Here is a 24,675-nt window from a genome sequence, read left to right on the forward strand (position 1 = left end):
AATATTAAAATATTATTAATAAATAATTTTTATTAATTAATTTATATATAAAATTATTTAATATAATAATAAGATTTATTAATTTTAATTAATATTTATATATTTTTATAAAGTAATTAATTATATAATTAATTTTTTTTTATATAATATTAAATATATTATTTTTAAAAATATCTTTATTTTTAAATATTATTTTTTATATATAAATCTTATTTTTTTAATATTTTTTTAAAAAATAATAATTTAATTTATAATATAAAAAAAAATAACTTTATATATAATTAAAAAAAAAACTATAATATTAAATTTATTTATATATTATTTAATAATTTTAATTTTAACTTTATTAAAAATATTATTAAATAAATTAAAAATATATTAAAATTTTATAATTATTATAACATTATTAAAATTAAAAAATTAATAATTAAAAAATAATTTAATTAAAATAAAAAAATTATTAATAAATATATTAATTTTATATTTTAACGTTAAATTAATATTAAAAAAATTAAAAAATAATAAACTATATATTAAAACTATTTAATAATAATTTTTATTAATTATTTTAATTAAAATTAACAATTTTATAAATAATTAAAGTTATGATATTAATATTAATGTTAAGTTATGGCTTGGGGTAGGTGCGCCACCTTTTTTGACGCCTTTTTGCGCGGTTGTGAGATACCTAGCGTGGCTTGCAATTAATGACATTTTAATTTACGCGTTTGGTACTAAGTACATGATATTCCTATCGTCTTCCCATTACTTGACCATCTCATGATCCCGGCGGCCAGTACCTCAGCATCTCAGATAGCTCTTATGGAAATGTTCTCAGCCAAATACACAAATGAATTCTATAATCTCTAAGCCAATAAGATGGCGAATGAAGACTTTGCCGACGTATTCGCATTTCCGGATTACAACCTATCTTCAAAGTTGTTAACACTTTCGTCAGGGTCGGATAGCCAATTCTTCAACACTGATCTTCCTGGTTCCAATAAGTCGGCTGAAGGCCATATTACCGTCAAGCCCGCCAACGCAGACGTTGATGGATTCTTCAAGCTGCCTGATTCACTTACACCTATAGATCTCAATGGGTTTGATGAGACAGACTGTCAAATCGCTCCCATTCCCGAAACGCTTCACGATGCAAATCTACATGACCTTGATGTGTTTGACGAATCGTGGCTTCTAAAGGACAAACCAGCAAGAGCTGAATTTGAGTACAAAACATGGGACGATTTCTTAGTGCCTGATGCTCCTCAGCCGGTACCATTATTTATCACCGAAGCCGGGCCAGGAACATATGACGCTACAATCAAACACACAGAAGATCCCCTCAATATTGGGGATCCCGAGAGCAATGTTATTCAAACCAGCCCGTATCTTACGGCCTTGCTAGGCCTTGCATTTGGCAGAGGCTCAGTCTTTTTCACATGGGATGAGAACAAAGCTGGTTTCATTCTTAATCTAGACAAGATGAGAATTTCAGGTTACTCATTAGAAGTCTTACAGGGCCTTCAACAGTGTTGTCTAGAATGTGGAAACACAACTCGTTTCCTTTCAACTTATGTACAAGCCATATATGAGACGAGGCCGGGTGCAGTCAGAGTGGCTATCGCGAAGGCCGTGGATATGACCCTAATGACCATTCAAAAGATTCTTGGAGCTAGGGCGAGGCATATACGGTCTCTCCTGCAGCTGAAGTCACTTATCCAACCCATCCAAACAGTGCTCGCATATTTCAAAAACTTGATATTGAATGTTTCAAAGACAAAGACCGATGAGCAGGCATTATCTCTCATCTTCGAGGAAGCTCAATCACTAGAGCATACTAATGCAGCCCTAAGCGAAGTTATGCGTGAAGTTCTGTCGCGTGTCTCTACGCCTTGGACTCAGTTCGCAGAGAAGTGGATAGGGGTTCGAACCGAAGGAGGGGTACCATTGACTAAAGAGGATCCCGGCAACAGCTTTATCAAAGTCGGAAATATTCAGATCGTAGACGATTTGGGATTCGAGACCGACGAGCTTGATTACATGCTTGACGAAGAGCGTATGCCAACATTTGTCCCGAGCGAGGTGGCTTTGGTTATATTCGAGACTGGCAAAACTCTACGACTCCTTCGCACACATCATCCAGAACATCCAATCTGTCAGATGGAGCTTATCACCAAGAGCAATCCTCCCCCTCTCCAGTGGCACTTCAATTGGAAATCCATAGAACGTTTTCGAGAAGACGTAAAAGCCTACGAGCAAAGCCTGTCCAAAAGTCTACAGCATCAATCTACAGGGGGGAGTGCTGCATGTCAGCTGACGGGCTCGACTGATAGTTTACCAAATGGGAATTACACTTGGCAGTTTTTTGGGCACGGGGAAACTGAACTTGAAGGACAATTACTAGCATCTATTGCAGCCCTCGACAAGCCGCCAACTACAATTTCTAGGGAAGACAACTTGGCAAGATTGCTTAATGACGACTTATTCAAGACGGCAGCCATTGTCGAGCAGGGGATTTCGGACTTCTCACCGCATTGGTCATTAATACCATATTATTCTTTCGGTCCGCTCGTTGCAGCACAAGCACGAGTTATCAATCGGGAGTACATGAAGCTACTCTTCAGTGCGCATCATCTACGAGATCATTTATCCCTGCAGAAACAATTCCATCTACTTGGGAACGGCATGTTCTGCAGTCGCCTTTCCCATGCATTATTTGATCCTAACCTTGACACTGCTGAACGACAGACGGGTGTTGCTCTAAGTGGTGGTACAATGGGACTTCGCTTAAGTGGGAGAGATACTTGGCCTCCGGCCAGTTCGGAACTTCGGTTAACTTTGATGGGGGTTCTGGCAGAAAATTTTCTGCCTTCGTCACCTCAGACGGCTCCTTCGATAGATGGGAAATATGATCTACCCGGCGATATTAGCTTTGGTGTACGAGATCTTTCAAGCGAGGAAGTCGACAAATGCTTAGACCCCGGCTCGTTGGAAGCGTTGGACTTCCTTCGGCTCTTGTATAAGCCTCCTGCTCCTCTCTCGCCGATTTTTACCCCCGTAATTCTACTCAAGTACGACAAAATATTCAGGTTGTTGCTTAAAGTACTCCGAATGCTCTATGTTGTTGAACAACTCTTTCGGGATACTCTTGCAAGGACATCCAATTGGTACCATATCAGCAATACTTCAATACGGTTTCGCTTCGAAGCACATAATTTCGTTACAAGCATCAGCTCTTACTTCTTTGATACGGGCATCGAGATGCCGTGGAAACAATTCGAAAACCGACTTGCAGATATAGAAAATAACCTTTCAAAATCAGACCTTGATCCCCAAGACGCACGAATTCTCAGCCCAGACGAGCTACGAGAAGAGCAAGAACGACTACTTGATCGCATCATGCATACATTATTGCTTCGAAAGCGACAGCAGCCGGTTATGAAGTTGCTAGAAGACATTTTTAGTATTATTCTGAAGTTTTCCGGAATAGCCCGCCTAGAAGCATCAGGTAATAATGAAGGCAAAACTGAGGGCTTGTCACCCAAAAGTCTTTATGATGCCTTCAAGAAAAAGGTAGACATTTTTATAACCGTATGTCGCGCCCTCCAGGAGAAGGGAGGTCTTAAAGGGAAACCGACGGCAAACGATATAATAGCGGATGACGGAAGACGTGGTGAGGACGTCAAGGAGGAGAATACCATTGATAAACTCTTGATCAAGCTTGATATGTCAGGCTACTACGGCCACTTGAGGAATTAATTAAATAAGAACATAAGATACCCCAAATGAATATAATTCCACGATAATTGTGGTTTGATATGTTTGATATGTGTATCTTTTTTCTTACCCCTTTTTAGCCTCTTAATTGGTCATCCCCTTTAAGTACATCCATAAAATACCTACTGTACAAAGGTACCTGTACCTTAGCAACCCCGCATCGCGTTCCCAACGCGCAACCACGGACCCCACTACTCAAATCAGTAAGTACATAGGTACATGTAAATTATGCCCTTCCTTCAGCGCATAACAATTTACTTAGCTTCATCCTTCAACTTTTTATTCCCACATGCCAAGTCAACAAGATGTCTCGACCTGGGCCATCCTCAGCAAGGCCTCTGACTTTAACAGAGGAATTGGAGAAATTAGAGCAGTCAATTACCCTAACGCTACAAGAAATTGACCACAACTTTAACAAGGCGCACCGAATTGTCACTACCAGCATCCTACCTCTCGTAGAGCAATATGGCGAGCATTCAAAAGCCGTTTGGGAAGCGTCTAAAGTATGTGCAGGTTTACAAATAGCTCGTTATACACTTATTGACTTATTAACTTACCTGCCTTCTATTGTTTAGTTCTGGAAGCAATTCTTCGAAGCATCCGCCAACGTGTCACTTTCCGGTTACGAAGATTTAGCCGGCGATGGCGAGACCACTACGGCTGAGGAGACGGCCCTAGAGGACACAACATCTAACTATAACGACGCCACTGCCGACGAGGACATGACTGTCGAGCAGTCGGGCTATGCCGAGCAACACCAGGAGCAACACGATATGCCCGATGACTCCATCCTTGACCATGCTGAGATAACGGGAAGCACACCTCGGGCACCGTCTACGAAATCACTACCGCACATGAAAAAACCACAGTTTGCCAACTTTGAGTCACCCTACGAGAAGCTGCGGCGCGAACTCAAAGGCGAGGATACTATCTTTAAGGACGATTTACTTGCCGATGACGACGACAGCTTGGAACTGCCAGTCCACACGAGGGCAAGCAATCAATCGAGGCTGCCGGATATGTCGATGACGCCGCGTTCTTCATCTGTGCTAGAAGAACCAGCACCCAAGTCTGCGGTCAGCAAGCACAAAGATCCATTACTGCACCGTATCCTCGATAAAAATTACCGACTTCAGGCTACTCCACACAAAACTGTTGCCTTGCCGCTACAATCGCGCGGTCTTCGCGGCAGATCCCCCGCCAAGCCCGTCGAAGGAGAGGAAGATAGGACGCGTAGGGCACTGTGGGCTGAGAGTCCTATGAGCTCGCCCGAGATAGCGATGCCGAAGCTGCGGAGCGACTTGTACATGTCGCCCATACGGCTAGCACGAGGCCGCCCAGCTATAAGCGATACTCCAAGAACACCAGGGGTCAGTGTGCAGACTCCGGGTACGGCAAGGAAGACGAGAGATATCTTTGCGGAGGCTAGGGATAAGGGGCTGAGTAAAGGCAAGGCTAAAAAGGATCCAGATGAGATCAACTGGGACAGTGATGACGATGACGATTTTGGTGGGATGAGCCCGCCAAAGACGATTCAGTTTGCGCTGCCGCCGAGTAAACTTATGCAGACACCCGGTAAGTTGAATTTTTCTTCGTTTACTACTATAACCTCTTTATGAAGCCTATATAGCTGTAAGATATACTAACGGGTGTAAAAAGCACGAGAGGCAAGCAGGCGGATCGTCGACGATATTCTAATCACGGCCGGCGCAGCACCGGACGATTCGTCCGAGTACAGCCCGACCATGGTCAAGATGAATCAAAATATCCTAGACGACACATTCTAAGACACGTCATAAGAGGTTGTCGGCAATGTACATTAATGAGACCAGGCCCGATCCCGGAACAATATTTGTTGTTATTATAGTACGAGTAGGCATTTAGACAAAACAAAAGATACCCCTTTATTTATTTCTTCCTATTTCTACCATGTTGCGCCCTTGCTTGTGCATAACTGCATATACCAAGGTAATTCTCCCCGTTCTAAGAAACATATGTCCTATCCTTCGTCCATCAATCCAGAAAATACCAGGCTTTCTTGCCGGAACGTGGCCCTAACATCCTATCTACCCCCTTATTCCGTCACCGAAATAACCGGTAACCGGCCGTCCCGAAAGGACGAACAAGGTGTACCACGTATAGTAGAGCTAGGGGGCTTAGAAGTTCATCCTGACTTGGTTCCGCTGCGCGATCCGGTTCAACTCGGCTTGTGTGGGACTAGAGCTGGAGCCGGAGTTGGACCCGTCGGGTTTGCTGGACTTGCTTGAGGTGTGCTTCTTGAACAGAGCTTTGGCGCTGCCGAATGAGCTTGTCGAGAATATGGAGGCCGTGTCGGAGGAAGTGGACTGGGCCTTCTCGACGTCGGTGACGGTTTTGTCTTGTGGTTGGCTCATGATGTCTTGTGCGTAGGCTTGCTTGTATACCGTTGAGGATGATGGGGTTATGCAGAGTAAACGACTGTGACTTTGGTAAATGTTTCTGTTGGGTTGATAAGTGAGGAGAGGTAGCCGTCTAGGTCCGAGCCCGTCGCAAAACTAAGTTACTTATTTTCCTAAGGTTGGCTCTATCCGGTGCCAGTTGCTTCTTGATGATCTGATATATAAAAGGCAAGAAATATAGTTGTTGGGCAAGGGAGCGGGGAACGTATTATATATATCTTGGATACATCTACACGATCGATATGCCCATTAGATATGTACATAGGTATGTAGTCACACCCTCTATTACATCGCGGCATACTGCCGCTTTGGGCAATGTATCTCGCATTGTAACAGGGCAAGTTAGTTTCGAATACTAGTCAACACCTATCTATTAGGCATACATATTATCCCGTGTGAGTCAAAGCTAAGACCATTGAATACCAGGATAAGATAATGATAGTCGTGTCGGTTACATACACTAGGTAATGATGCCAGCGACTATACTCCGAGAATTCGTCACCTCGATCTATTAGACCTTAAGTGCTGACGATATCTCACTACGCAATAAAGACATGGGAAACGAGCTCTGCCAAGAAATAGTATCTGTACTCTTAGCAAAGCATATAATACTATAAGCACGTAAATAGACCTCATGTATACTTATTTCATGGGCGAGTCTGTTCTAGAAACTTAACTTGTCCTATTCGAGTACATATCCGAACACCGAGCCCCATACAAGACAGCCCCCAACATCATTCAGCGTATCATCAAAGACAGGTAGTTATCAAAGCCGCAGGGCCAGAAAAAATTAGCAAGCATTGAAACCTTGCTGTCTTACACTACGTATAGAAATTTCTCGTAGGTAATCTTCTTCCGAAGAAGATATAAATGCTGCCTGGCTTTCGACCGGGGCATACGTGAGTCAGTATCGTCAGCTCAGCCTCATTAAGACTAGATAGAGGTAACATTCACATGCATTAGTTTAGGTATTAAGATATGTAGTCTTTCGGCACGCAACGTCAGTTTCTGCCCTGACTCACTCGCACATTTATGCATGCATGCATGCATTTCGCTAATAGCCTTCCTAGAGCTATTTTCTTAGGTACAACAGAATCTAGAGTTGCCGGGTAAATAGGGAACGATTACCTACATAGTATTCGCGTCTGAGTCTGTAAAGCTTCTATTTTGGGATAAGTAGGTCAGATATCATCTAGAAGGGGTTCCTCGCTAGGATATGCAGAATACGCATAGCACTGACGACATTCGAACCACCGTCACGATGCCTTCACGCAGCATTACACATCCCTTCTTACACGGGCTGTTTGTTTTTGTTTTTGTTTTGTTTCTTTTCTCTCCACCTTACAGTACCTACGCTTTATAGGAAACTCGTTGGCTGCGCTTGTTGACGATGCAACGTAGAAGCTTCCTATACTCGAATAACCCTTTACTTTCCCTTGCCTATCGTACTGTCTATCCACTCTATACGAGATGGCCACTGTGAAGTATAGAAACGAAATAGCCTTTAAAGCCACTTGCTAGCTAAAGAAGCGTGTTAGACTGAATTTCCATTGATAGAGAGAGCGAGCGATACTAATAAGTCCAAGCTTTGATTATAATGTTATAATTCGTACACCTAAATTATATACCTACTTGATAACACGTGGAATATGTAAGCCATTACCTAGGTATTTTTAGGTCGAATAATAGTAAATGTTATATTGTTTAGATACCCCACACATGAAGAGTTCTTTCCTGTATAGGAGGTAGTTAACTGTAGCCAACATGAACCATTCTAATACTTTGGATAGTATCGAAATGTAGGCTACGCTTGCCAAGTTATATACACTATATATCTGATAACGCCGACCAGTGTAGTATCGTCACGTACCTACTAGGCCATGTATATGTGCTCATGTTGTTGATGAGAGCTTAGCAGAATAGGCACTTGAAAATGAGGCTCTAGTTTCGAATAACTTGACAAAGATGGGTGATCAGACGAGAGGAACGATCTGAGAATAACGAGTAACTAAGATATCCCTACATGTTTTGCTCAGAGAATGCTCTAGCTAGGATTGATATTTGGACTTGTCGCAACTATAGCGTATTTAGGGGACGGTCAATATAATTTTATTGCGTATAAAGTATTTCTAAGCTAAATACATAGGTACGTTTAGAAAGTTGCCTTTTGGACTTTAGGTTTTGTTATGTATTATACCTAAAGGCTAAGACTGTTTGTTGGATGGAATGCGGCCGTCTCATTTTTCGAAGGCCTCTTTCAATCCTATGCGTATTTGAGAGTGTTCGTATAAGAGTAACTTGGGACTGCGAAGACTAAACAAACTCAAACTCTATAGAATTGTTCGAGGGTTGATAGCCATGAGACTATAATCAGTACGGATATAAGTAGACATTGCGTCCCTTGGTTTTTTTGAACTCGAATCTATTCTAATCTTCTTGTTTGGTGTAGTTAGCATTTATCCTTTTAATAGTAGATCAATTTTATAGCCGAGGTCATGATTGTTCTATTATACTACCTACGCCCGGTGACAGCCCTTAGAAGTTGAAAGAGTCTTGGAAGTTTGGGTTGCTGATAAGAAGCTGCTCCTACGGGAATGACATGCTGGTTATGTACATGAATATGTTATTTAGATAGTTAACTAACACAAATGATCGACATAACGAATTCTGCATCAATTTAACCTTCCCTCCGCATCCTGGCGATCCGAACTTAGGCCTTTTCGTATTCGTATTCGAGCTGGCTGCGAGCTGCAAGCTTGGGCCACGGAATTGAGGAGCGGTGAATAGCGGAATGTGACGTCTAGCTTGGATGATTGGCCAATTCCAATGTAATTAAATCCGTCTTGGGTAGGGTAGCTCGTCTGAGGTGACTTGCATTGCATCACCTTAACCTAGGACAGGGGGCATTTTTGTCATATTGTCAACACAAAAACGGTTCGTGGAATGAACCCATATGGAGATTGGATATTACACTAGTAGACGTATGTGAATGATCTGATAGGTAGTCCGTTGCGGACTCGACATCGTTCCTCTTGATTAAATAAAGACGAAAATACTCGTATCGCTCGTACGTTTAGCGTCGAGATGCGCGCAGGTACGCGCTGTTGTGGATACTTTGTAATAGGTACTGGATTTTTGCGCAAAAAGCAAATCACTAATCTGCCATCACTAATCTGCCTGTCTGCTAATGTCAAAGTGAAGAAGGTTAGCTCCCCGGCTAGCTCCCCCACATGAAGCAGCCTAACGGGTACCATATGTAATCCGTAGACCGAACGGCGTTAATCTACGCTGGGAGTACCAAAACAGGTACTTACTGCATGCGTTAGGCATGTACATCAATGTAACTGCCCCTGCTTTATCACACCTGTAGTACTTTCTATTCTATGCGGGATTCAGAAGGGGAAGAGATACATGTAGCGTAGCGTAGCTTCTGTAACGTCCTTGAAGTAAGAGCGAGTAAGAGCGAGTACCTAGCGTAGATAGGTGCATGTATAGATCTGGGCCAACCAATCAGCAAAAGGCAATGGCGTTTTAGAGATGACCATTGAATCGCGATATGTAACGCTTGAACGCTTCGACGCTTCTCTTGGAAACTTAAAAACTTCCAGGTGCAGTGGGCAGGTGGGCTCGCATGAGTTAATAGGCAGATAGGTACAAGTACCGAAGGCGCGGATATCGCACTATCCGTGCATAAGATTGCGGGAGTAATGTCGATTGCAAGGGTGTGAACCTTTCAAAAAAAGAAGGGTTCAATGTTCCTGTCCGATAATTAAATATTCCCAGTCAAACAAATTTTAGTGGGTTTCTTTAGATTTCCTGCAAATATCCACCACCACCTCGCTCTTTTTCACCCCTTTCACCTTTTCTATCTTAGGATCTTAGGTCAACCTCTCTCTCGTGTCGAAAGGGTTGTCGCCGTCCTTTAATTCGACCTCCTCCCCCTTCCATTCCTTCTTCTGGTGGATCTCGGGATATATTGGGCGCTTCTCCCACGACTACCTTACACAGAAGATCTCGGCGCAATATACCCTATACCAGAAGCAGCCCGGCACAATTCCTGCTGACGGTCACCATGGCTGCGAATGCGACGAGTTTCACGTCGCCCTTGGCCGACTTGCCGCTCGGGCCCTTGCCTCCCCAAGTTGACTACATGGTCAACACTATCGCGAATGCGAGCGTTATGACATGGTTGTTTACCCTCATTGCCGTAGCTGTCGCGTACGACCAGAGTACGTCTTATTAATACTCTCGAGTTTCGAGTTTCGGTATAGACAGAACCGCGTTGGCTAACAGAAATCTAAACAGTCAGCTATTTCGTACAAAAGGGTTCTATCGTTGGACCGGCCTTCAAGCTGCCGTTCATGGGCCCTTTCCTAGAGTCTCTCAATCCCAAATTTGAAGAATATAAGGCCAAGTGGTACAGCGGCCCCCTGAGCTGTGTCTCCGTCTTCCACAAGTACGCGCCTTTTCCATACCACGTCTTATCGAGATTTATTAACCTAATGCTAGGTTCGTTGTTATCGCTTCCACTCGCGACTTATCTCGCAAAGTCTTCAACTCGCCGACGTACGTGAAGCCGTGCGTTGTTGATATTGCCACGAAAATCCTCGGAGAGGATAGCTGGGTATTCCTAGACGGAAAGGCCCACGTCGACTATCGCAAAGGCCTGAATGGCCTCTTTACCCGACGAGCTCTCGAAAGCTACTTGCCCGGCCAGGAAGCTGTTTACAAGGCGTATTTTGCTAGATTTCTCAGGTTGACGAAAGAGGCTGGAGGAAAGCCCATCCCGTTTATGCATGAGTTCCGTGAGCTCATGTGTACCGTCTCGCTTCGAACTTTTGCTGGATACTACATGCCCGACTCTGCCTGCAAGAAGATTGCCGATGACTACTACCTGGTTACCGCTGCTCTCGATCTTGTCAACTTCCCGATCATCATTCCCTACACCCGAACCTGGTACGGCAAGCGAGCTGCGACTATGGTCATGGATGAGCTTGCCAAATGCGCTGCTAAATCAAAGGTTCGCATGGCTGCCGGTGGTGATGTCACCTGCATCATGGATGCTTGGATCAAGGATATTCTTGCCTCCAAGAAATGGACAGAAGCTACCGAAAAGGGTCTTTCAACCGAAGGCATGGTGAAGCCGTCACCCCTGTTGCGTGATTTCAGCGATATGGAAATTGCCCGAACTCTCTTCACGTTCCTCTTCGCTTCCCAAGACGCTACCTCGAGTGCAGCCACCAATATGTTCCAGGTCCTGGCCAACCGACCCGATGTTCTAGACCGCGTCCGTGAGGAGAACTACCGCGTGCGAAACGGCGACATTCATGCCCCTGTAAATCTGGATCAGCTTGAGTCGATGACATACACTCGCGCAGTCGTCAGGGAGCTTCTCCGATGGCGTCCTCCTGTCATCATGGTGCCCTACAAGGCCAAGAAGGCTTTCCCCGTTACCGAGAACTATACCGTCCCCAAGGGTGCCATGATCATCCCAACTACATACGTAGCTCTTCGCGATCCCGAAGTGTACGAGAACCCTGACGAGTTCGATCCTGAACGATACTATACCGGTGACGCTGAGGAGAAGGGCGCCAAGAACTATCTCGTTTTCGGAACGGGACCTCACTACTGTCTCGGTCAGCACTATGCTCAACTCAACTTGGCCCTTATGATCGGAAAGGCCTCGGTTGAGCTCGACTGGAAACACCACGCAACGCCTGACTCAGATGAGATCAAGGTGTTTGCCACCATCTTCCCCAAGGTATGTTCCACGTATTCCATGTTCCACTTGGAATAATTCAAAGCTAATTATTATCAGGATGATTGCCCTCTAACATTTGAGGAGAGAAAATGGTAATGTCCTTAATTAAGAATGACATTAGCATGAAAAAGCTGAAGAAGGGCCAGGGGCCGTGTAACGAAAGGAACGAAAGTAGAATATAGTAATAGTAATACAGGTCTTGTATATAAGCTATGGCTGGGGACGTCGATGCCAACGACTGTTGAGATGGTTGAGATGTTTATAGCGGCCAAATCAGACCTTAATTTTTAAACGAGCATGATATCTTGCCTTGAACCTAGCGGGGTTTATAACATTAGGTACATGTAGGTTTGCTCAAGAAGTCTGATGAGAATGACTAACACTAAGAAAGAATTGAGGGTTGACAAGGCCCTTCGATAATATAGAAGACTCAGAGAAAGAAAGGGGAAAGGGATGAAATGTTAAAACATTCCTTTCAGGTCTAAATCGCAAGAGCAGTTTTAGGATGATGTTAACTGGTGATAGGTAACCTGACCTTGCCCTTCAGGTGTTCAGGTGTTATAATAGAAGTACCCGCGTACCATGCGGTACCTAACTGTGACATCACAATTGCAATTAAGTTACCTAATCAAGAGCTAGTTACTAACATTGGAAGCTCGCCAGCTCGGCAATTCTAGACCGTTGAATTACTTAAATTATAGGAGCACTTGTTTCTACCTTCTACATATCCACATCCCACATGTACCCAAGGCAAACTGTTTGTACACATTGTCCAGCTCAGTTGTACGTGGTGGTGCAAGTAATTGCGATCAAACAGGTAGTCAACCTATATACCTATATACCTACTTTATAACAGGTATATATATATCTACGTGATTGGAAAGGCTTTGGAAATATCTCTTTTTCAGCACGCGATATATACCAGGTTATATGCGAAAATCCCTGCGATGGCGACAAGACGACTTGCGATAAACGGCGCTACTACCGCTCTGCGCGGGGGAAGTTCCCGACTGGCGGGTTCGGGCTCGAGCTCGAGTTCGGCTACTATTCCTACAGCTGCGGCGCATATACTGCGAGCTTCATTCGGCACGACTCCTCCTCTGGCGCCGCAGGCTACGAGGGGAACAGCTGGAGTGGTTGCGCGACCACAATTACTTCGGCGCATCATCCCTACGAGCGTCCGGTGGTCTTCGGATTCAGCAGCCGGGAGCGGGAGTAAGATATGGAACTTTGAAGAGGTGCGTTTACTTGATCCCCTCACTTGACCTAACCCTCATCTCACCAACTAACTCCCTCCCTCCCTCCTCCCAGCTCAAAACCGCCATATCCACCCCGAATTCCACCCCCAAAGTCACCATAATCGACACCCGCGAGCCCTCGGAGCTATCCTCGACCGGCCGCATCCCCGGCGCCCTCAACATCCCGATCGTCAGCGCGCCGGACAGCTTCCACATTCCCGCGGACGAGTTCGCCGACCGGTTCGGGTTCGAGCGGCCGGTGCCCGACGGCGACGGCGAGGCGGTGGTGTTCTACTGCAAGGCCGGCGTGCGCAGCCGAGCCGCCGCGCAGATCGCTCGCGAGGCTGGCTGGAAGAACGTCGGCGAGTACCCTGGGAGCTGGCTGGATTGGGTGCAGAAGGGGGGGAAGATTGAAAGGTGAGGTGGGGTGGGGTGGGGTGAGATGAGGATTATAGACGTGAAGATATAAATATAAATACCTAACCTAAGACATGGTGGCGGTTAAGAAGAGGCTAGTTATCTGAGAGTCTACCTTTCTAACCTCAACTTCTATAGAGCGAACAAATAAGCGAGAGCTTAAGAGCTATCTGAAGCTCTAGATCTAGACGAGAGATAGAAGAAAAAGGATAAATCAAATCAAGGTCAAAAGTGAAACTGATCTCATGATACATTAGAACAGAAAGGTATCAGCTAGCATAGAGGTAGTAAGTAGTGTACATAACACTATTGCATATAACACCTGTCCAACGCCATAAAACCATCATGATATCAGGTCAAGTCCCCCGTATCATTCTTGACCTTGCCATTTCGGCACATCTTTCTTCTGCTCCCGTATAAATAGACACACATAACACATAGCCTCCTCAGAAAAGGAACATGGCATTACCCTCCGGCTTGTCCCCTCCAGCCGCAGGCGGCGTATCACCCGGCTTGTCTCCCGCAACAGGGCTTCCGGCGGCAAAGAACAGGACCTTGATAGCGATCGCAAGGCCGGCATGTAGGGCCACAACAAGGATAAGCAGAATCTTGCTGGTCTGGCGATCGGTAGCGCTGAGGACGGGGTACAAGTTGCGCAGCAAGAAAGCGACGCTGAGACCGAACCCGACACCCACGAAAACCCAGTTGAGGATCGTGATGGGCGACCAGCTGATCAGCGCCACGGGGATCCAAATCAGATTCGAGTACCCGTACAGCGCCCAGCACTCGAGTAAATTGGCGGATTCGGAGCCGAAGTATCGTAGCGCGCCGAACAGGACCACGGGGATCCCGAGAGTGTACCCGTAGACGAGACCAGCAGCGCCTAGACGTTGTCTTCATTAGCATAAGCTCTTTCTTTCTTTCTTTCTCTCTATCCTTCCACACCCCAGTCTCCTAAGGAAAGGAAAAAAAAAAAAAAAAAAAAAGAAAAAGAGAGAGAGAAAGACATACCGCTCAACAACTTGAAATCATACGCAAACGCGCCCTTCCCCTCGCTAGCCAAATACGCACTAATCGTGCCCCCCAAGAACAAAATCAGCACCACCGTCGTCGCGATCCAGAACGGCCCGTACAGGTCCGGATTGCCCTCCAGCACGTCGAGGAAGTTGGCGCGCGGGTAGAGCGCGGCCCAGCACCGCGCCAGCACGCTCGACGTGTCCACGTCGAAGAACTGCGCGTAGAAGGACAGCGTCCACAGGTACCGCTTCGAGGACGACGACCCGGAGCCGGCTGTCGCGGGGGGCGGGAGGAGGCCGGGGGCAGAGGAGGTGGAAAGAGGGGGGGCGCCTCCTTTGCCGCGCAGAGGCTGCGACGAGGAGAAGTTTGAGTTGTGGAATTCGAGGTCTTCTTGGAGGTCGGTGTGGCCTAGGTCGCCCTGGGGGTTGGTGTTAGTTTCTTGTACTTGTAGACTGATATAGTATAGTATAGATATGAGGTAGCTTAGGTAGTATGTTGGCTGACTGGCTGGCTGCTCAATTCAAGCGCAAGCATTAAATCCATTCCATGCCATGCCATGCCACATATCAAAGCTCCCCAGTGTAAAAGAGTGATTAGTTAGTTGTCGGTCAAGCATACCTCATCGTCAATATCCACAACGGCGTCGTAGCCTGCGTTCGCCATCTTGAATATCTTCTCTTACGTCTAGTCGATACCTATAGGATGGAATGATCTCAAACCGGTTCGGTTATTTGCGAAAGACGATGACTTAAAGGTGAAGCTGCGGTGCCGTTTGAGGACACGGAAGCACGCCCGATCTTTAGCCGCGTTTAATTTACAAGGTGCAAAGCTCCAACGATGACGTTTCATTGGACGGAACGATCTTAACTAAGAGAGAAGTATCTAAGTACCGTCATGTACCTGCATGTACCTAGGTACCTATGTTCGTCTATAAATGCTTACATTGAACGTACCTATATTGAATTGTATCTAGAGTTACGCATAGGAATTTCTTAATGCCTTTACAACTAGTTACTACAGCCCTCAAACGAAATTGTTGCATAGCATCTTGGAAGATTGTCCTAAAAGAACATACAGAAAGATAATAGTTTGCGATAGCTCTAGCAACCCCATGATGTGTGGGCAAATTGTTTGCAAGTTGAGAGGCAAGGCATTAAATAGCAAAAGCACCACACTACGAAGAACCATACCATGCTTTTACAAACTAAAAAGGAATATTCCCTATGCGGCATATTCATCACCAAAACAATTCACCGGTCTGCATGTGCGTTCAGTTTACTCATGTGCATCGCAACTTGATTGCCACCGAAACTAGCCTACGCATAGCTATTTCCGCAGAATAAAAAAATCCCATCGCAGTGGTGTCGATAATATCTATCCACCCGTCCGTAGCGTGCTCATGATAACACCCCAAACCAAAGACGCCGAAGAGATGGAACATGTGGTGACGAATCGTTTACTTGAGCTTCTTCTTGGGTCGAAGCTGGTTGGTGTGGCCGCACTTGCGCTTGCGGCAGTTGGTGGCACGGGGAGGGAGACGGGCCTAGTTTTTTTAATATTAGTATTAGGAAGTGCTAGGTATCGGAGGATAGACTCGTAGACTGGAAGAACTCACGTAGCACTTGCGGCAGATCATCTTGTCGCAGTTGAACTTGGAGGCGAGGGCCTTGAGCGAGGGCTCAATGATGCCACCACGTAGACGGAGGACCAAGTGGAGGGTAGACTCCTTCTGGATGTTGTAGTCGGAGAGGGTTCGGCCGTCCTCGAGCTGCTTGCCGGCGAAGATCAGGCGCTGTTGGTCGGGGGGAATGCCCTCCTTGTCCTGAATCTTGGACTTGACATTGTCGATGGTGTCGGAAGACTCCACCTCGAGGGTGATAGTCTTGCCCGTCAGGGTCTTCACGAAGCTATTTTCTCGTCAGTTCGCATGTTCGAAAATGTTTGGTCGATCGGTCGGTCGGAAATCTGTGGTGCGCGCATTGTATTTTAATCTGGAAATGAACTTACATCTGCACTATAGACGCATTTCAGTTAGTATGAGCTAATTCAAAACACCGTAGAGGGGGTGTTGACTTACTTTTTGCTGCCTGTCGTGAATGAAGATGTTGAGGGAGAATTCCAAGATGATGTCGGCCTGGGAAATTCGGTGGGGGTTTGAAATTCCACAGCAAACGAACCCTAGTGGATTGAAAGTCACCTGATTTTAATTCTTTCAGAGAAGCGGCGTTGTGTGTCAGAAATTTATGTCAGCCGGGGCCAGCTGGTGGATACTTGACCCCACCTTTAGCTCTGTTCGCGATTACAAATATTTGAAGTAACGCACTGTGCTACAAAGCTCTCTACAAGTTCAATACTAACACATTTTACGGCTTACCTAGGATTATTAGGGTAACTGAACAATATGATAAACGATTTATTGATTTGTTAGTTTTAATATACCTACCTCATATGTAACATCAGGAGTTATTCATAGAGTTAAATATTAAAAATGCTTCTAATCAGAGTCATCGCCAGTCCAAACCGCTTTGCCCTTCCCCTTATCTCGTTGTTTAGCTCTCTGAATACACCAAATCTCCAGCTGCCTTTCCACTTGCGTAGCACCTCTGACCAACGCATGTAACGGTATATACGAAATATCCGCTGCCTTGCTATAGAAAGCTTTAGCCGCGTCCGGGAGCTCTTCTGGTGTGCGCCAGACCGGACAGAAATCTTGAGACTGCTTCTTGTTCCAGTCTTCGGGATCAACAGGAACTGGCTCGAGCATTTCCATAGAGCTGTTCAAAGCTTCATATCTCTTTCTTATTTTTTCTCTCTCCCTATTTCCTAGTTGTTGTTCGTTTAAGCTGCTTGGTTGTGATAGTCGTTTTTGTCCTTGGAAAGGCTCTCGAACCCTTTCAGCCGCTAGAAAAGGGGTTAGTTAATATTGCCAAATCGACGATAATAAAGAATGGTGTTGCATACTTCTTGGTTCACCATCTCCTATCCACATCCTCTCAAACCAGTCCATGAAGTCGTCCATCTTCCCCTTTTCCATGGTAAGGGCGTCCTCAGGGGTAACTTGATATTCTTCTCCTCGTAATAATGTAGATGATGTTTCCACCGTATCGTTTTGCATACTTTCTTGCCACTTTCCCCAATCCATAGTCCTACTTCGAGGATCGTGGTGGCTTCGGGGAAGTCGTTTAACGCCATCTAATGGATAAAGCAATTTCGCCGACACGACAACCAAAGCGACTAGTAGTACTTCCGGGTTGTCCATCGTCCGAATCTTCTTTCCTCCGATGGGATAAGAGTAATCCATCTTTAAAATCTCTGTAATACATTTTACTACGAGGTATACTTCGACTGAGTCGGATTAGCTAGAGCACTTCTACTTACAGCATACCTCGTTATGCTTACCTGGAAGAGTTAACTCTGTTATGAGTCGCACAAGTATGGGTGGATAGTTTAATGGCGGGAAGATAGTATCGAAGTTGACCTTGAATGATATCACGAGCTCTTGCACGGCTGTCTGCAGTCGACCCGTTGGGATATGATCCCTAACTTGCAAGGCACGGTGGTATTCCGCGGGAAGACGATCTCGGACATTGCGTGGAATATTATTGAACTTAAGTAGGTAGGTAATTAGCTATATCAGCACTCCAGCATGATCTACAGATGTATGTGAGGGCTGCTGGGTTAGGTAGATATCATACCGATGCAAGAAAATCCAACTCCCCCCTTTGCGCCCAGCCGCAGAAATCTGCCGTCGTAGCTGGCAGCCGTCGCACCAAACACCCCAAGTAGCACAGCGCCAAGGTGTCGATGAGCTTCGGCAATTTCCATCGCCTACCGGCATCTGGGGCCCAAGTAGCCGTTGTAGCATCCGAGAGATCGAAATCCGACGACTCGGCTCCCGTCCCTTCGCCCTGGGAGCTAAATAACGGCGCGCTCGAGGCGTAGCCGTCCGATTCTTCGCTAATGTCTCCTTTCCGCTTACGGGTCCCCCCTCCGCTCTCCATCAATGGTAGGTTTCGTACTCTCAGCGCCCAGAGTGCCCTCACGATCTCCACGAAATCCTCGGGAAAGCCTTTCTCCCGGACGAGCCACCAGACCTGCCTCATCAGTATAAGCTGTAAGACCTCGAGGTATAATTCTCTCCCCTCGTCGCCGGCGAGTTTGACGGCGATCTTTTTCTTAGGCTCTTTTTTCTTCCGCGAGACCTTTCCCTGGGTGCCAAAGGCATCCTCGTCACCTTCGTGTTCCGCAAACCCTTCAAGACGGTGCCCATTTCGGCAATACCGAATCGCATCTTGCGCATACCATTGTCGCGCGCCGCATTCGTCGCACCGTTCGCCGCCACGGAAGCGATGGTACTTGGTGGGTGCCATCCCGATATGTTGATTACCTGCTATCTGCTGAAAAGAAGGTAGAAGGCGAAAAAGCAATAGTGGGGGTGCTTAAGAGAAATAATATTATTTTGATATAAGATTTATAGTGATGATGCGCATTACCTAACGGTGCGTCTACATATATACTTTATATACTTATCTTTCTAGTAATATTTCTCAGGTTACCTCACTGTCTACCTCTATTTACTGTTTAGTACCTACTAAACAGTTAGGTAACTTAGGCACATTCAAATTACAATTCTACCTAGAGGCATTACGGTAGTCAATAAATCCACTTCTTCGCTAGCCCCTGAATATTTCCTAGGTCGTTTAAGTTCACTATTTCACGCCTTGTCATAGACTTTACATAGTTACCTAGGTAGTTAGATAAACCTAGCTGTAGGTCCAGTGAGGCGAAGATTCGACTCATCTTATTTAAGATGGCCTTCAGATTGTGGAATATTGATACCGACCATGTTATATGCAGATACAAAATCGCATCAATATATAATTCACATACCAGTAAGTTAGAACCAAATAGCTTTTGCTCTCAAGTCACGTAAATATGATCATTGATTGTCACCATATACAAAAAAATAAAGGGAGATCTCGTAGATTCTGTAGGACAAGTCAAGTGCTAATAAAAACAGGAGACCTGTTTTGCTGAAATCCTCAAAATGCACATCATTTTTGTTCCTCAAAGAGATTGGGATAGATGCGAAGTTCGAGGACTATCGTACCATATGTTTGATTCCTCCACAGTGGATAGCACATTCGTACGCAAAACCCCGTGGGCCAGCGTCCAATACGAACCTAGCTACTGGTTTGCTAGTTAAACAGCCCTCCCTTCTGGTGATGTCCAAGTTGGTCGAGGCTCATAAGTAACACTCGATCCAGTGACATCCTCTACCTGAGTCCTAAGTCCCCTAACTGGGGATTTAGTCCTTCTGGGCAGGCTCGTCGGCCTTGATGGCGGCCTCTTCGCCCATGGCGGACTGAATGGTAATGACTAAATAATAAAGTTAGTTATTTGTTATTTTGCGGCCAACCCGACGAGTAGCCCATGACTTACTGAGAGGAGTTCCGTTCTCATCGGCAGCCTCGATCTTGTTACCAATCTCACCCTCGGGGACCTTGATGTCGCTTCGCTCCTCGCTGGTGTTGATGTCGTGGAGAACAATGAAGCCATCCTCAACGTGGGACTATTGATTATTGTTGGTTAGCGTAATCTGGCCTCCAAAGTGTGTACTGCGCAGGAAATGCGTGTACTCACGAAGTTGTACTGCTTGGTCTTGACAACGGGAACCTCCATGTTGTGGGTAGAAGGGCAAAGTTCTTCGAGCTTCTTGCCGGTGAAGATATCGATACCGACGAGATGGACCTTGGCGTGGCCGTGCTTTCCGGTCTTGGAGGTCGACATGTCTACGATCTTGCAGGGGCGGCCCTTGATGACGACGGCACCGTTCTTGCGCAGAGCAGAGCACTGCATGGGGAAAGTGGCAGACGCACCGGCATCACCCTGGTTGTCGATCTCGAACTGTAAGAAATATTGTCAGTATTACGCTATGATCTGGTACTTAAGATCGCAGTCGCGAATCGTAGCTGGATGAAATCCTATGTGTGCAACAACGATAGCCGCATCTAGCATCGCGGGGTTCATTGGCGATGCGTGCCAGATGCTTTAATGCGTGGTGATGCGGATGCGGGGTGGTTAGGTACCAGCCCGCCATCTCCCGCCTTTGCGATCGCCAAAAGGAAAAAAAAAAAAAAGAGGGACAGGGTGTTTCTTGAACGTACCTCGTCCGCCATTTTGAAGGATTGACCGAAGTGAAAGTGTCGTTAGAGTAGAAGAGAAGGGAAGATGCACAAATGGCCCAGCTAAATGTCCAAGACTGAAATATGAGTTGGTGGACTTTTTTTTTTTGTAGAAGGGGAGGATTGGGAAGATTTGAAAGATGTAGAGGGAGGGGGTGGAAAAAAAGTAGAGTGGAGGAAACCGTCAAGGGCAAAAAGACGGGATTTTTTTTTTCTTAGAATCAATTGGGCACACAGTTTGCGCGGTATCTGATTGGCTTGCTGGGTCGGTGTTTGGGAATTAGCCCCAGTAATCCAAGCAGCTCCAGCATCTTTTATCTATTTTTTTCCCTTCGAGCACTTTGGCGGGGAGGGTTTTGTGGGTTTTCAGGCAGCCTAGGCCAGTCTAGGCGGCCAGGTTCGCACAAATCAATCACTAACTTTGTCTATTCACAGGGCACCACCAGCCTGACCACAGTGCTCCTTATACATAACTTTAGTGAGTTAAAGTTTTCTTTTTCTTTTTCTTTTCGGTGAATGCCCCTCTCTCGCAACTGCAAATCAACTGTAAATGAACTGTAAATACTTGGAGGGGCAAAAAGTCTCTAGGTAATCTCTAAGTTGCATGATAGTGTACATCATAGCCAACATGCAAACATTAGACTTTTCTCTGTGTCTATACACCTGTATAAGGAATGAGGAAGCAAGAATCATTTCCGTTTTTGTAAAATTATGATTGCTACTAATACTTTTTGGTAGGTCGTCACTTTGGAATGCCGATACTACCTAAGGTATTGTACATTCCTACGCATCTGACCTAGCTCTGCAAGTACATAATCTGTATACTTTCCGTTCCTTGGCACTGATCATTGATGAGTCCAATGTAAAAAGATTGACCCGCTTTTGAATCTTATCAAGTCCGTGGCTTAAAGATAACTTAGCCTTATGTAGAATCGCATAGTTAATGCTAATCTAAACCCGATATGGTATCGATACTTCACAATGACATGTGTCTAAAGCTTCAACCAATCATCAACTTTCATTCTGCGACTCGGGAGAGGCTGTTGCACGGCCTCGTCTGTTGTTTCTTGGGTGCTCACCAACGATTAACTTTTAACTTCCTGGCTGATGCATTATCGCGAATAGTTAATATACATCTTCTGTTCCTGACGCTCCTTTCCTTTTGCAATTATCTCCTTCTAGTCGGATTCTATTTGCCTTATTAGCTTGACGGCGTGGCCTACAGCTAATAGAGAGTCATGACGCGGCCCGACTCATAGCCCATCTCCCATTCGTATCTAGAATATGTGGCTCGATCGGCTTGCCGGTCAGTCATCTTCTCCTGCTCCCTCCCAGCCCGGCAGCCGCTCGTACTCTCCTGCGCCTCGTCGAACACCGAGTGGACTAGGTCCGTACATTACATCTCAGCAGCGACCCGGCCTCACCCCTAGATCCTCGTCGTTGTCGCTAGCATCCACCGAATCCTCAGCTTCTTCCCTATTGGCATCTTCACGAAGAGCCAATGGCTCGACATTGAAGGAATCGAGTACGATATATAATGGGCCCGATCCTGTAGATGTATTAAACGCGCTCTTGGGTGACGATAGGCAGCATGGAACATCAGCTACCAAGTCAGCGGCCAACTCGGTCAGCTCGGTCAGCTCGATATCACCCGAAGACCTTCAGTTGGAATTCGATTTTGGCGGTTTATCTATTCGAGAGCTAGCATTATCAGAGGAAGCAGCAGTAAATTCTGTTTCTATATATAGACCGCAGGCGGCTGAAGAGTGTATGCCCCCTTTTTATTCCAGACTCCACTCTCGCCCTACTCACTATTCTACTTACTAGATGACCGAGACAAGGCCAAGTTCGAAGAACTACACCGATCAATACGAGCCTGCGACGAGGTACTCAGCTCGGTAGAGACCAACCTGACAAGCTTTCGAAATGACCTTGCGACTGTGTCTGCGGATATTGAAACGTTACAAGCACGATCTACAGCCCTTAATGTGCGGTTGGAAAACCGAAAGGCAGTAGAGAAGGGGCTAGGGCCGGTGGTTGAGGAGATCAGTGTATCGCCTACGGTAGTATCCAAGATTGCCGAGGGCCATATCGACGAAGGTTGGGTAAAGGTAGTTGCGGAGATTGACAAGAGAGCCACCGCCCATAAGAAGAACGTCGCGAGTGCGCAGGGTGCTAAGGGTCTGCAAGATCTCAGTCCTTTATTAGAGAAGCTGGTGCTCAAAGCTACCGAACGAATAAGAGATTTCCTCGTCGCCCAAATCAAGGCCCTCCGATCACCACATATCAACGCGCAAGTCATCCAACAACAGAATTTCCTCAAATTTAGAGACCTATACTCCTTCCTCCATAAACATCATGCCGCGCTGGCCGACGAAATAGGCCAGGCGTATATGAATACTATGCGGTGGTACTACGCCAACCAGTTTACACGCTACGAGAACGCCCTCCGAAAAATCAAGCTACACTCCTTGGATAAGACGGATGTCTTGGGGAACGAGGATACTTCTAGGAAAGGCACCGTTCTTTCAAGTTCGAAAATTTCCGGGCCGCCCCACGATGCTTTCAACTTAGGTCGACGGATCGACCTCTTACGTACTCATAACCAAAGTGCGCTCTCCTCATACCTAGCTGAAGAAGACCAATCCACCCACTACCTCGAAGCCCCCTTCCGGAACTTCAATCTCGCCCTGATCGACAACGCAACGGCCGAGTACACATTTCTCGCGTCGTTCTTCTCTCCTGCTCTGAACTATTCTACCATCTCGCGCCACTTTACTTACATATTTGAGCCGACGTTCCAGCTCGGCCAGACGCTGACCAAGTCCCTCGTGGGCGACACGTACGACGCTATTGGCGTCCTCCTCGCCGTCCGCCTGAACCAGCACTTCCAATTCGAGCTGCAGCGTCGCAAGGTCCCCGCCGCAGACGGGTACCTCAACGGCACGGCCATGCTGCTATGGCCGCGCCTCCAGGCCATCATGAATGCGCATTGCGAGTCTGTCCGCGCTCTCACCACAGCATTGCCCACGCGCCCCCCGACATCCAAAGCCGAGCAGAGCAAGCTTTCCGCTGCTCCGCACGTCTGTACTCAGCGTTTTGGACAGCTGCTCCACGGTATCCTAGCATTAAGCACCGAGGCCGGAGACGACGAGCCCGTAGTCACAAGCTTACGCAGACTACGTAGCGAGATGGAGGCCTTCCTAACCAAGTACAGCGCGGCGTTCGGTAGCGATAAGAGAAAAAGGGAGCGCTTCCTGTATAATAATTATAGTCTGATTCTGACGATTATCAGCGATACCCAGGGCAAATTGGCAGATGAAGAGCAGGAGCACTTCGAGGGGCTGAAGACGGCTTTTCAAGAAGCTGCATGACATGAACTTGCGAGAGAAATTTAGTTAGGGATCGGTTCTGGATGATAGATTAACTACTATCACTATCAAGTACAAATATGTATGGCAAGAAAACTAACAGACGATACGATTAAATGAGACTGCGTTTCGAAGGGATGGCTAGCTAGCTAGCTGTTTATTTAACTTCGAAGAATACCTACCTGATGTAGCTTGCTTGTTCTATTGAATTGAATGTGCTTTTGTGCCACCGTGCCATTTTTTTCACCCATCCACCTCGCCCCCGAAGACGACTCGCAATGTCTCCAGTGTAGACGGGTTACCCAATATAGTGTACGTGTACCTATCTGCCAATATCATCATCCATCCCAAGCTGCGAGTCGCAGCACATACCTCAACATTAACCCAATCCTTTAGTCCAGCTTGCATACAATTCTAGGACTCATCAAGCTGCATCCATACACCTTTTTATGTAACCCCTCAAAATAACGC

At 46.1% G+C, this 24,675-nt stretch overlaps 10 protein-coding genes across 10 annotated transcripts; 5 read left to right on the forward strand and 5 right to left on the reverse strand.

The window, feature by feature from the left end:
• Positions 1-713: 713 nt before the first annotated feature.
• On the forward strand, positions 714-3,783 carry F5Y00DRAFT_247997 (Spc98 family-domain-containing protein). Its single transcript, XM_048009359.1, has one exon. It carries the CDS (start codon positions 880-882, stop codon positions 3,757-3,759), a length of 2,880 nt encoding a protein of 959 aa, XP_047860646.1. The 5' UTR covers positions 714-879; the 3' UTR covers positions 3,760-3,783.
• A 262-nt stretch (positions 3,784-4,045) lies between these two features.
• F5Y00DRAFT_247998 (DASH complex subunit Ask1-domain-containing protein) lies at positions 4,046-5,722 on the forward strand. Its single transcript, XM_048009360.1, has 3 exons — positions 4,046-4,280; positions 4,353-5,352; positions 5,437-5,722. The coding sequence occupies exons 1-3, from the start codon at positions 4,083-4,085 to the stop codon at positions 5,562-5,564; spliced, it is 1,326 nt and encodes a 441-aa protein (XP_047860647.1). The 5' UTR covers positions 4,046-4,082; the 3' UTR covers positions 5,565-5,722.
• On the reverse strand, positions 5,723-6,597 carry F5Y00DRAFT_248000 (uncharacterized protein). The gene is made up of 2 exons (XM_048009361.1): positions 5,980-6,597; positions 5,723-5,950 (listed from the first exon to the last, which is right to left on the reverse strand). Exons 1-2 carry the CDS (start codon positions 6,168-6,170, stop codon positions 5,860-5,862), a joined length of 282 nt encoding a protein of 93 aa, XP_047860648.1. The 5' UTR covers positions 6,171-6,597; the 3' UTR covers positions 5,723-5,859.
• Positions 6,598-9,878: 3,281 nt separating this feature from the next.
• F5Y00DRAFT_187744 (cytochrome P450 61) lies at positions 9,879-12,201 on the forward strand. The gene is made up of 4 exons (XM_048005114.1): positions 9,879-10,444; positions 10,521-10,671; positions 10,725-11,976; positions 12,034-12,201. The coding sequence occupies exons 1-4, from the start codon at positions 10,288-10,290 to the stop codon at positions 12,070-12,072; spliced, it is 1,599 nt and encodes a 532-aa protein (XP_047860649.1). The 5' UTR covers positions 9,879-10,287; the 3' UTR covers positions 12,073-12,201.
• Positions 12,202-12,682: 481 nt separating this feature from the next.
• On the forward strand, positions 12,683-13,856 carry F5Y00DRAFT_187810 (Rhodanese-like protein). Its single transcript, XM_048005115.1, has 2 exons — positions 12,683-13,214; positions 13,288-13,856. Exons 1-2 carry the CDS (start codon positions 12,924-12,926, stop codon positions 13,633-13,635), a joined length of 639 nt encoding a protein of 212 aa, XP_047860650.1. The 5' UTR covers positions 12,683-12,923; the 3' UTR covers positions 13,636-13,856.
• On the reverse strand, positions 13,857-15,443 carry F5Y00DRAFT_248026 (Yip1-domain-containing protein). Its single transcript, XM_048009362.1, has 3 exons — positions 15,267-15,443; positions 14,643-15,066; positions 13,857-14,514 (listed from the first exon to the last, which is right to left on the reverse strand). The coding sequence occupies exons 1-3, from the start codon at positions 15,309-15,311 to the stop codon at positions 14,078-14,080; spliced, it is 906 nt and encodes a 301-aa protein (XP_047860651.1). The 5' UTR covers positions 15,312-15,443; the 3' UTR covers positions 13,857-14,077.
• A 479-nt stretch (positions 15,444-15,922) lies between these two features.
• On the reverse strand, positions 15,923-16,551 carry F5Y00DRAFT_248027 (uncharacterized protein; the record flags this gene model as incomplete). Its single annotated transcript, XM_048009363.1, has 2 exons — positions 15,923-16,191; positions 16,264-16,551. Coding segments are annotated over 2 exons (375 nt in total), but the record flags the coding sequence as incomplete, so codon positions are not given.
• Positions 16,552-17,016: 465 nt separating this feature from the next.
• On the reverse strand, positions 17,017-19,093 carry F5Y00DRAFT_187840 (uncharacterized protein). Its single transcript, XM_048005116.1, has 4 exons — positions 18,344-19,093; positions 18,048-18,255; positions 17,610-17,993; positions 17,017-17,549 (listed from the first exon to the last, which is right to left on the reverse strand). Exons 1-4 carry the CDS (start codon positions 19,016-19,018, stop codon positions 17,143-17,145), a joined length of 1,674 nt encoding a protein of 557 aa, XP_047860653.1. The 5' UTR covers positions 19,019-19,093; the 3' UTR covers positions 17,017-17,142.
• Positions 19,094-19,615: 522 nt separating this feature from the next.
• Positions 19,616-21,071, reverse strand: F5Y00DRAFT_248031 (translation initiation factor eIF5A). The gene is made up of 4 exons (XM_048009364.1): positions 20,816-21,071; positions 20,292-20,555; positions 20,091-20,220; positions 19,616-20,027 (listed from the first exon to the last, which is right to left on the reverse strand). Exons 1-4 carry the CDS (start codon positions 20,825-20,827, stop codon positions 19,957-19,959), a joined length of 477 nt encoding a protein of 158 aa, XP_047860654.1. The 5' UTR covers positions 20,828-21,071; the 3' UTR covers positions 19,616-19,956.
• Positions 21,072-21,849: 778 nt separating this feature from the next.
• Positions 21,850-24,348, forward strand: F5Y00DRAFT_248032 (Vps52-domain-containing protein). Its single transcript, XM_048009365.1, has 2 exons — positions 21,850-22,601; positions 22,661-24,348. The coding sequence occupies exons 1-2, from the start codon at positions 22,118-22,120 to the stop codon at positions 24,205-24,207; spliced, it is 2,031 nt and encodes a 676-aa protein (XP_047860655.1). The 5' UTR covers positions 21,850-22,117; the 3' UTR covers positions 24,208-24,348.
• Positions 24,349-24,675: the final 327 nt, after the last annotated feature.

Source organism: Daldinia vernicosa (genome assembly GCF_022497035.1).
Source record: "Daldinia vernicosa strain CBS 139.73 unplaced genomic scaffold F5Y00scaffold_68, whole genome shotgun sequence".
Classification (NCBI taxonomy): Eukaryota; Fungi; Ascomycota; class Sordariomycetes; order Xylariales; family Hypoxylaceae; genus Daldinia; species Daldinia vernicosa.